Genomic DNA, 12,353 nt, shown 5'->3' on the forward strand with positions numbered 1-12,353 from the left:
ACAAGAGGGTTTTATTAAATGACTTTCTTTTATCAATACCCATAAGTCATTTTACTTATTTTTCTCTTTCTCTCTAGATTGAGTACTCAATTTTATAGTTATTTCTTACTCATTAGAGAAATGGATGGTGTATTGAAAAAAAGATAAAACATTGCATTTTCTGAATTGAGGAGGTTATTTTTTATGCATCCTAATACAAATGGTTGGTAAAGAGATGAGAGAGAATAGAAAGGTGAATTGTAAAATGTGAATTTTATTTGATATAAAAAAGGTATTATTAATTTTAAAAATATTTTTTTATTTTGAATAATATAATAAAAAAATTAGTTGAAATTGATGGATAGAATAAAAATATAAAAATATTTTAATATATTTTTAAAATTATAGAAATATTTTAATTAGTTAGATTAAAACCCTAGTAGTAATTTGTTTTTAATTTTATTTTATTTTCAAGAAATTTCTTAAAATATTTATTAATATTTAATAAAATTTAATATATTTAAGATAAATATAATTAAAAAATTAATAAAAAATTTTTCAATAAGAAAAATAAAATGACAAAAAATTATAAGACAGAAATATATACATTTAATAATAATAGTAAATGATTTTATTTACACAAATATAAAACTATATAATATATTATTTCTAAAAGAAGTACACATGAAATCGTCAGACTCAAATCCAATTTCATCCTCCAACTTTATTGGGAAAAATATTTTTCGCCCAAAAACTCTGAGATAAATGATTGAACCCATTATAGATGAGATCCGTACTAAAAGATTTTTCCTTTTTTTTTTTTTTTCGATGCAACAGCAAAGTGGGCTACTAGCCAAGTTAAAGACAATACCTACTATGCTCACAAGCCAGTGGTCCATTGCTAACCTGTGTTTTTTTCCCCCAAGGGGCAGTGCTAATTGCTTTAGAAAATAGAGAACTCAAAACTGGCGACACTGACCTTAATCTCATCCTTTGCCGGTAGCGTCTTGCCTCCGCTGAGTGAGAACCTCTTTAAAACTCAGCAGAGATAATAAAATAAAAAAAAAAAAAAAAAAAACTAAGATTGACACACACGACATCAACTATTAAATATAAATTAAAATTATAATAATCTTTTAGTGGTATATAAATTCACACATTCCATTCACAATCAAGATAGTATCCTAAAAGATCAATCTATAGAAACCACCACAGAAGAGTACATTTTCCATTGCATATAAGGTTTTAGAGAATCAGCCTTTTATGCCTAAAGACAATTAAACAACAAAGATCCAAAGTCTGAAATTTTGAATATTCGAACCCGCTTGACCTGTTAAAGAGGATCCGATGGAGATGGAGATAGTACGCTTCCTTCCTCTAAATGCTTAGCTGCCTGAGAAAATGAGAATGGCGGAGGTAGATTTCCTATTACAATAACCAAAGGCCATAATACTCTCCTTGACGCCTAGGGATACCAAACCAAAAACACCATACGGCATGCCGTCATAAGGAAACCCATGCTCCAATAGAAAACCACATGCATCCACAAAATCTGAGCAAATCTGACTGAAAGCCATTGCCTAAGCTAGTGGAGTTGGGCCAAGGGGAAAGCCCAAGGTCTTGATTCTTGAACCAAGAATGATGGAGCCACAAAGAGGCTTGGTTTTGCCGTCACCCCCAACCAAAGCCAATCATCGGGTTATGTTAGAAGAAGAGATGAGTTTGACCAACAAAAGTTCTTAGGTGGACTGCCTGGAACATGCAAGGATAGTAAGAGACCTAGAAAGTATCTCTCTACAAAGTATCTCTCTCTCCCATTCAAACCAACTGAAACTCTTCCAAAGAAAAACAAATTCAACCCAATGATCTTAAATTCAAAGAAAAATAAAATTTCTGTGTCTGAAAAAATTTAACCTGAATGGATCGTAATTTTCCCTTTATTCCTTTATTCTTTTTTCCTTGTCCTCTAATGATTTATAATTGCTCTTTTATTCCTTTTTTTCTTATCCTCTAATTATATATAATTGCCACTTTGCTACAATATTTCTTTGTCCTCTAATAATATATAAATGTCACTCTGCTACAATATTATATATCGTTGTCATATAATCATACGTACGTATATACGGACATACCTACTTGCTCACTATCGTCAAGCTGCCATTTAATTCCTTACTTTGCGTCAAGCTGCCATTTAATTCTTTTCGACGCTTGTACTGATAGGATTGCGACATAGCTAAACCTGCTCTCCTACTTCCTGTCACATCAAATGAGCTAGATTCCTTTTTGGCGAAACCGAACCCTTGATCAACCTGCCCTGCTTTAATCGCGAGTTGGATGGTTTGTGTAAGCTCTAATGGATTTGAACCCGTCTGTCTGACTTGACCTTAGCGTGAGTGTAGAAGTCGAAATGCAGATTTATAAAATAAAGAAAAAAAATCTCTCGCAAATAAGTTCAAGTTCTGCCGAAACACACAACAAAACAACATAATATTTTCAGACCCATCACGGATGGAAAGAGGAAACCCACAAAACCAAGAAGGGATGAGGGCAGCAAAAACTCGGCTAAAAATCGAGAGAAAGAAAAAAAAAAAAAGAAGAGCTCCCTCTGTGGGAAAAGACTACAGATTAGTTCACGGGTGAGCAACCACTTGTATTAATATACTAGTAGTCATGAAAATGTTTTAACAATGATCACAATTATGAAGTCTATTTACTACTTATACATTCTCTAATTCATCCCTTTCTAAATTACTTACTTTTTATAGGCGCAATTGACAATTTTAGAGGACATTTGCGACTAATGAAAAAGTTTGTCATTAACCTTTTTAAAATTCCAGGCACGTAAGGGTGCAGTACTGCTCATCAGGCAAAGAACAATTTGCTTGCATGATCATGTATTTTATACAAAACTTGTCCCAAACTTGTCCCCCCCCCCAAATTAACCATAATATCTTGCTTTTGTGAATGAACAGTAAAACATCTCCCTGTACCACTTGCCCCGCATTCCATTGATAAGAGCCACTGAATATGAAAGTGGTGTTCGGGGAAACTTATATAATTAAATGCAAATAGCAGGTGAAGCTTGATTCTACTTCATCTACCTATTCTCTTCAGGTATCCAGAACTTACACCCTTACTTTGGTCGCTTTCGATATGGGTATAAAATATCATCCACGTTCTCTTTTATGTAATTCCCTACTTTTCGCATATTCCTGGCCACCCCTGATGCAACAAGGTTTGCGTTCCTTGTATACCTGCAGTTTTGCCCCAAAAAATAAAAGATATATTCATCTATGTGTCCATTGGTCAATCATTAAAAGAATATGCTTGCCTGCTCAGGAAGTCATCTCCTGCAGAATGGGTCGGCTTTGGCGTTCGAGGCTGATGAATTTCAAGGCCATCTTCAAGAAAACAATTGCCAAAAATTAAACCACCCATAAAAACATAAGAAATATGCCACTCAGAAAATCAGAAACAGCGATCACATCATAATTTCTTGAAATAATATCTAAAAGAATATTTACACGTACACCCAGAACTACCATGGTTATGAATGAGATAGACTGTTCCACTATAACATGTTCATAAAGCACGAAAGCTTACAGACACTACATTTACCACTATCTATCATTCATCAGGGGGTCAGATTACAAGAGGTCATCATGAAATAAGTTACTGTATAAACCACATGGATTTCCTCACCTTCTCTACCATGGGCATGAGCTGGAGCAGATGCATTATCAGAAGTAGCAGCTCTTCTATACGCTAGAAACTGCACAAACTCATGTAAGTCAGGTTGCAATTTCTACTTAAGAAACTAGGGAAAAAGTAGAAGACAATAACCACATGGGCACTTGCCAGAGTAGACTTAAGAATGCAAGTCACATCCAAAATAACCCTCACCCTCAAATTGCACATCACAAACTCTCAAGTCCAAATCATACCATCATCTACTAGAAGAATATTGTTATTCCACATTGGTTAAGCCTTAGGCACTCCTATATAACCTTATATAGATGCAGTTAATAATTAAAATAAAACAACCCAATCAATGCCACCTTACCCCAATCAAACCAAAGTCAAGAATGACAAGTTCCTAATAAATGATAACAACAGGAATAATAGCAACACCAAAGAAACATAAAGCTATGAATAATAATAGGAGAGCAAGCAAAGTATCCTAGTGGAGTTCATAAACAGGCTAGATAAAACTTCATCTACATTCTTGTATTAACTTAAATAAACAACTTTAAACAAGAGCTCACAAAATGAACAGACACAGATATAGCTGAAATGAGCTTTGATTATGTTCATGAAAAGGCTCACTTGGGTTTATTCAGCTAATCATCTAAAACTTGATGGTAATCAAGTTTAAACTATAAAAAATTGTTAGTATGTAATAAATTTTGCAGGAAGTTATCTTTGAGCTATATCAAGTTATGAGATTTCAATTTTCGAAATAATAGTGTCATACAAATAAAATAAAATTTTATAATATGACATGTAATTTAAAAATACAAGTAAATGATAAAGGAAAAAAAATATGGAACTTTGTATTATCCATTGACCATAGTGACAATGAGATAAGTGTTCCTTCCTCTTCACGGAGAAAGAAGGCCCCTTCTTTATTTGCAAATTGAGCCCATATGACTTTTGAAAGTGAACCCCCAGTCACCCACTCATACAGGGAATTGTTACTTGCACATTTATTTAATTCAAGAATAGTAAAGAAATAACAACCTTAGCAACAGGTTGAGAGAGAGGAAAAAAAAAAACTTAGCAACAGATAAGGATTTTGTTTAGGTTTAGACTCTATTATATTGGAACATTGCACTTGATAACCTTTTAATAAACAAGCTAAGATTAAAATTTGAACTCGGTAAAAGCTCGAGCTTGCCTAAAGTTAGTCCAAACATCTTAATAACTACAATTATTTAGCAATATGTAAGACTTTTGTTTAGGTTTAGACTCTATTGGAACATTGCACTTTGTACCTTTTTTACTAAACAAGCTTCAGCATTTGAAATTTGAGCTTAATTAAAGCTTGAGCTCACCTAAAGTTAAGTTAACCAAGTCTAATATATCTGGTTTAACTCAACTCATTTACATCATAGGTGACAAGCTATTACTGCAGCACTATGTCAATCGAACCAAGCAATGTTAGTTAAAGCTAAATACTGTACATAGTAAAAGAAAAAAAAGCATATGCACACTTGTGGACATACACAGAGAGTTGAAAAGAGAAACCTCAAATCCCACACAGACTGGCAGTTCTGTTTTTGTCACTTGCTTTTGGTTATCAGTAGAATGATCTTTGCTGATATACACCGAGTACCCAGCACAAGCATAATAAAAACCTGCAAGAGTCCGACCCTCTATAGAAGCTTCAACTGCAGATTGTCCGACAATATAATTGGGAACTGATCATCAAAACTTAGACATTAGTATTTACCTACTAGATACTTAATTGAAACGTACAAACAAAGAAGAAAAAAAAGGCTACTACTAAATCCTGACCAAGATTCCCACTGGGAGTAGCACACTCAAAAGCCAGAGGCAAGTAACTCAACAACAATGGCACAATAGAGCATGCAATGCAACATATTGTACACAAGCTATACAAGGAGAATTGATTTCATTTTCAATCATAAATCTGTAGGCCTATCAATTGACACTGAATTATCAATTCTTTTAAAGTTACCTAGCATATTATCATAAGTGGAGAGAGAGAAGGGAGAGAGGGTTGGGAGGAAGGAGTGAGGATGGGATGGGATGAGGGAGAGAGGGGAAAGAAAATAAAAAGTATTGAAGTGTTTTTCTTTTTTTAATTAAACTAACTAATAAATTATTACTTTATTTCAATTTTGACTAATTTTTGTCAACTAGCCATAATTTTGGCTTGCATAAGAGCAGTTCAAAGGGTATCATGTCCTTAAGGCCACTAATGAAGCCAAAAGAAATAGTCTTCCCTCATCAGCATCTAACAAAGCAACTCACTTGTGGGAGTGCAAAGAGAACCTCCACAACTCAGTAAATGCTAGAGACAAGACAGAAGTCCTTATAACCTATTTATTATGACCTTGTAAGATCACCAAAGAAGTCTTGACCACAAGTGGGATCAGACCATCTGGTCAAATTCACCTCCCTAAGCTGGTCCGATCCAATTGATTTTTTTTTCTTTTTTTAATATCACTAATGTTATGCATTAGCCACAAGATGATAAGAACCAAAAAAGCTCTGGACATGTTTCCCACCATGGTTGCAAGATTTCATGCATCTGCAATGACTTCTGGGTCATCAAGGTTGTGGAGATGTTTTCTACATACAAAAAGCAGATTCGCAACTTTGCTCTTGGCCATTTCGCCCAGCCCATTAATGTCTTTACCAAAAATAACTGACCACTCAATTACAAGGCATCAGCAGAAGGAATTCATTACAATTATCTGGCACACGCCCAGGCAAATTCAACCAGGCTACTCCAATGTAGAGTAAGCAGAAAAGACAACGGCAACGTCAAGTAGACTTTCAGGTTAAGAGGAGGCCTGTGGAAAAAGCTAAGTACTAAAAAATGGTTCAGTTCTATAGCATAAAAATGAAGAGAGATCCATTACTAAGCTTTCCATTTTCCTGAACCAAATAGACGCATATAAATCCGAGATGAAAGGCAGCAAGACGCACCGGAAAAAATACAATTAAACAAGGATCGCCATCATAGCAACATAAAAATCGCACCAAACAGAAAATCAAACCCCCGGATAACAATAATAAAGAAATTAGTAAAAATTAAGCGAGCATAATTGCGGATGTCGTACGTCTTCTGATAGTTTCTCAGAAACGAAAAAGAAAATGAGAGAGAGAGAGAGACCTTGATGGAGGGTGCGAGGGATGCCGATGCAGCGAGGATTGATGCCCTTGGATTTGAGAATGGAAGAGTAATAGAGACATCCTTTGCATGATTTACGTTTGGAAGCTCCTCCTCCTCCAGCTTCCGTTTGATTTTGGTTTTTTTCCGCTTTCTCGTCTCTTCCTCCTGCTTCATTATTCTCATCCATGCTAGCTAGCTCGCTCTCTCTCTCTCTCCCCCTCCTTTACTTGTATAGGGCAAGAGCACGCAGCAGCAGCCTTACACCTACCGACTTGGAAAAATGACGTCGTTTTTTCCCTCCTAATATTCAACCGGCTCCTATTCTTTAAAAGATTCAGCAATATTTGCGATTAAAGCTGGTTTGCCTGGAGAATATAATTGATATATGAAAAAATATATTTTGTAAATTTATTAGCAATTTTTGTTTTTTATTTACAATTAAATAATAAAAAAATAAAAATTACTAATAAATTTATACATAATAATAGTATTAATAAAATTTAAAATTAATTTAAAAAAGTTATTTTTTAAAAAAAATTTCATTTTGATAAAAAAAAACTGTCCATCAAAATTTTTAAATATCCTTAACGTCAAAGAATATTTTCACGTGGGGAAAAGGTAAAAGCAACAAAGCTAACAAAATTACACAACTACTGTGTATTTTGAAAAAAATTACTATTTAATTTTTATAATATATGTAAATTTATTAATTAATTTTTTATTTTTTAAAATTATATTAAATATACTTAAAATTTTAAAAAAATTATTAATTTATTAATTCATTAATTTTAAATATTATGTATTGTAAAAAGTTTAAAATATACTCTATCAAAAATTAATTAATTAATTTTTATAAAATTAAAAAAATTAATAAATTTTTTATACTAAATAAATTAAATAGTAATATATTTAATAATTAAAATTAATAAAATAATTAATTTATTTATTTTTAAAAATTTAAATACTAATTAATATATTTTTATATATTAAATAAATTAAAATAATATTTTTTTAAAACACTATAAGTTTTTTTTTTTCTACGGGTAAAGGGATTGGAGTAGGGATGGGGAGTTGAATTCATAACCTCGTTCAACATCCTCCATATGTGCTGCCACTCCAACTAAAAGAGGGCTGCAAGTGCCTATTGTAGTTATCATGCTAAAGCCAAGGTTGAATTCCCTACTCGAAGTCGAGTTGAAACCTCATCGGTGTTGACCTTCACAAACTGGGGTGGTGGAACAATCTAAAATAAGCCCTTTTTTCCCTTTCCTGCAACATTTTTCACATGTGCGAAACAAAACGATGCTTAATATAACTTTATTTTTTCCAAGTTTACTCTCAGCAGAGTTAGCCATTTATATATACAATATATATTGAGCGGTTTAACTAACAAATATATGACCTCCTCTCTCTTTGTGGGAAGGGAGAGCTTTTTCTTCTCAATTTTTTTTTCTTAAAATACTATATTAGAGTAAAATTTAATTTTATAGCATTTTAAAAATGCGATAAAACTTATCCACTTTAAAAAATATGGTAAAATATTAAATTTTTAGTTAATCGTTATTTAATTAAAAAAGTTATAATTATTACTATAATTTTAAAGTTTAATACTAATTATAAAAATGCTTTGGAGACTGTTTAAGCAATCTGCACGTGTTTACCCTGCAATATTTATGATTGCACTTTAATTATATTTATTTATTTATTTATATATTAAATTTATATAAATATAATTATAAAATTTTTTATTATTATTATTAATTTTATTAATTTATTTACAATATAATATTATATTTTTCATATTTAAAATTATATTTTATTAAAATATTATAATTGATTTATAATAATATTAAATATTAATTTTTTAAATATCATTATTTACCCTATAACATTGAATTTTTTATATTTAATGTAAATATTTGTGAATAGTAAAACGTATAAAAATAGAATAAAAAAATAGTAAATACTTATAAATTATAGAATATCATAAAAATAAAATAATATATTTACAAATGATAAAGTGAGAAAATAATATTAAAATGATACAAATGTCCTCCCGTATTATATCAACATTATCTATATGGCCGATGGTCACTGCACTCTCACTTTTAAAAGTAGGATCAATATTTATGGAGTGCATGAAAATATTAAGATTAGGGGCTACCAACCTTTGATATTGTATTGCAGTATATTATAATGGTAAAAAAATATAATTAGATGCAACAGTAGAATAGTACTAGCCTGACATGTATTGTATAAAATAGTCAAATAATGATTGTGTTTATAAACTAGATGAAAGAATATACACATAATGTCTAATAGAAAATGCATTAAGGAAGATCACATGTAGGATAAAAGTATTAAAATACTACCTACTGGAGCCTACATCTGAAATAGATGATCTTAAATACTAACCTGCTGGAAGGACCACTGTATCGGGGTTATATGGTGACATATAACTACAAGGTGTCCACATAGTATATTGTGCTCCACTGTCTTGTGAAACACTAAGTCCTGCAGATAACTTTTAATCTCACCAAATGGTCAATGAGTATAGAATGAAATGGTGTGGGAATTGTGACATTTGATGGGATAGTGATATGTGCATCAACATCGGCTTCTTGACATGAGCTATATCTATGTCTAGGTCTCCTCGGCAGGTCAACAGGCTCGTTAGGGTCATCTGGCATAGGTTGCGCCCGAAAAGCAGGCTGTGATTTCTTTTTCTATGGCATAAAACATCCTCCTGTTTGTATTATATAATTAAACAATAATATTTTAAATGAATATAAACATATGAAAATATACTTAATAATAAAATATTACCACCGTATGAATAGCTGCACCACGATATGATATCCATCGACAATATACTCTTCTGTACCATTTAAGGTATTAATAATAATGAACTTGCATACCTAATGATAATGAACTTGCATATATAATGATATTGCTTGAATCAACCTCTGTCATCTATTTCCTATATGGCAATCCAATGTGTATGAACTGTAATTTAATTACTATCAGATGACAAATAGAGATATATTATGAAAATTAGTTGGGGTATTAGTTATTGCATGCCGAATTGGTGCAACACTTTATCTGGTTGATATCATTTTACTACGTGGAAATATATTAAGGGAACTCTTACTCTCCAAATATCACGGCCTTATATACAAATACAATACAATGATAATTATGCAAAAACTTTATTATAATATGGCTCCATACCATTTGAAAAAAAAAATTTATCATAATAGCATAAGAAATGAAGATTAATCAAAGTATATAAAATATTTTATATTATATCTCTAGATCGCCGTTTTATCAAATTTAGAATGTATTTATAATGATAGCATAAAAAATAAGATTAATCAAAGGATATAAAATATTTTATATTATATCTCTAGATCGTCCATTTTGTTAAATTTATAACATATTTCTATCAAAGTATACATCACGACTTAAGTGATACGTTATGCATTACTTCACCTGATATTGATATAAAACAAAATTTAAGATTTTGATGTGAATGCGTCATATGCAATGTAAAATAATATCATAATCAAAATAAAATACTAATTGACTTTTAAGTGAAGTATTATTGTATGGATATCGAATATTTATAAATGGTATTACTAAAGTGAATCCATTCCATATCCATATTTGGAGAATGCGTAAGATTTCACCCAATTGAGATACTTTTGGATCTGTGGCACGATAAAATTTTCTATATAATTAAATAAGACATGTTGAACCTCAATTATACATGTTGATTATATGTAAATTAATAAAAAAAATAAAAAAAAATATTATATTAAATCTACTAGAAGTTCTATCCATGAGAAGAGAAGTTCAGGTTAACCTCACTAGAATTTTTATCAATGAAAAAAGAACCTCCAATAGTTCTTAACACATAAGTATGGGCATGTCTCTAAACCAATCAACATTATTTGGTAACTCATAAAATTTTCAACTAATCGGCTTACTAAATTAATGGCAAAAATTTACCACGCATTATAAATTATTTCTATAATAATTTTTTTCAATAAAATATATAATAATTTCTTTTTATAAAAATTATAATTCTAATTATAAGTCAAGATAATTGTAAATAATAAGAATATATGATAATAATTAATAATATGTTATATTTTTTAATAAAAAAATTCATATAAATTTAAATATCTAAATTTTATAAATTTATCCCAACTCAAAAAATTTTCAAACAATATATACACATATATATATATATAAATTTGAGCAACTTATTTATAAATTTTTTCTACTTTTATCCTATTAAATATCTCTATAATTTTTTTTTCAATAATACATATATAAATTTAAAGCCTTTATTTGTTAAATTTTTCTATTTTTACCACATTTTTATCCTTATAAAATTTTTTTCTAATAATATATATAATAATTTTTTTAAAAAAATTTACAATTCTAATTATATTTGAACATAATTGTAAATAATAAAATATATGATAACAATTAATAATATATTTTTTTAATAAAAACAAAAAAAATCATATAAACTTAAATATTTAAATTTTAAAAATTTATTCCAACTTAAATTTTTTTTCAAACAACGTGCATAAAAAAATTTGACCTATTTATTTGTAATTTTTTTTTATTTTTATCACATTAAATATCCTATCAATATTTTTTTCAAACACCATATATATAAATTTAAAATATTTATTTGTTAAAATTTTCTATTTTTATCCATATAAAAAAATTTTCTAACAAAATATATAATAACTTTTTTAGAAAAAAATTTACAACTCTAATTATTTCAACATAATTATAAATAATAAAAATATATGATAACGATTAATAATATGTTATATTTTTTTTATAAAGATAAAAAATTCATATAAACTTAAATATTTAAATTTTATAAATTTATTTCAACTCAAAATTTTTTTAAATAACATATATAAAGAAATTTCAGTCATTTATTTATAATTTTTTCTTATTTTTATCACATTAAATATTCTTATAAAATTTTTTTTAACAACCTATATATAAATTTAAGACATTTATTTGTTAAATATTTCTACTTTTACCATATTAAATATCCTTATAAAAATTCTTTTCAATAATCTATATACAAATTTAAGACATTTATTTGTTAAATATTTCTAGTTTTACCACATTTTTATTCCTATATTTTTTTTAATAATTTTTATAATATTTTTTTATAAAAAATTTATAATTTCAATTATATTTAAATATAATGATAAACAATAAAAATATATGATAACAATTAATAATATATTATATTTTTTTAATAAAGAGAACAAAAAATTTTATATAAATTTAAATATTTAAATTTTATCAATTTATTTCTATAAAAAATTTTCCATACAACACATATAAAAATTTAAGAAAATGTTTAAGGTTTTTAAATTAAATATCTTAATTTTTTAAAAAAATTTTATTATTTAAATTTGTAGCTTCTTCAAAGTTTCTAAATTGAACTCATTGACATATAAAT

General features: G+C 28.9%; 1 protein-coding gene across 2 annotated transcripts; it reads right to left on the reverse strand.

Moving 5' to 3' along the window:
* Window positions 1-2,772: 2,772 nt before the first annotated feature.
* On the reverse strand, window positions 2,773-7,118 carry LOC110609782. Of its 2 annotated transcripts, none has more exons than XM_043954272.1 (5): window positions 6,848-7,118; window positions 5,230-5,372; window positions 3,685-3,754; window positions 3,314-3,383; window positions 2,773-3,236 (listed from the first exon to the last, which is right to left on the reverse strand). In XM_043954272.1, the coding sequence occupies exons 1-5, from the start codon at window positions 7,032-7,034 to the stop codon at window positions 3,116-3,118; spliced, it is 591 nt and encodes a 196-aa protein (XP_043810207.1). In that variant the 5' UTR covers window positions 7,035-7,118; the 3' UTR covers window positions 2,773-3,115. The 2 variants fall into 2 exon arrangements, with proteins under 2 accessions (XP_043810207.1, XP_021605272.1); XM_021749580.2 differs by having other exon boundaries at window positions 5,230-5,402; window positions 6,848-7,110.
* Between the last annotated feature and the right edge of the window lie 5,235 nt (window positions 7,119-12,353).

Source organism: Manihot esculenta, chromosome 2 (assembly GCF_001659605.2).
Source record: "Manihot esculenta cultivar AM560-2 chromosome 2, M.esculenta_v8, whole genome shotgun sequence".
NCBI lineage: Eukaryota > Viridiplantae > Streptophyta > Magnoliopsida > Malpighiales > Euphorbiaceae > Manihot > Manihot esculenta.

Coding starts and splice junctions, on each gene's coding strand:
- LOC110609782 (XM_021749580.2), bottom strand. CDS start 7,034: ATGGATGAGAATAATGAAGCAGGAGGAAGAGACGAGAAAGCGGAAAAA. Junction 5,403..6,847: donor CCCTCGCACCCTCCATCAAG/GTCTCTCTCTCT, acceptor TTTGATGATCAG/TTCCCAATTATATTGTCGGA. Junction 3,237..3,313: donor GGAGATGACTTCCTGAGCAG/GCAAGCATATTC, acceptor GCAAAACTGCAG/GTATACAAGGAACGCAAACC.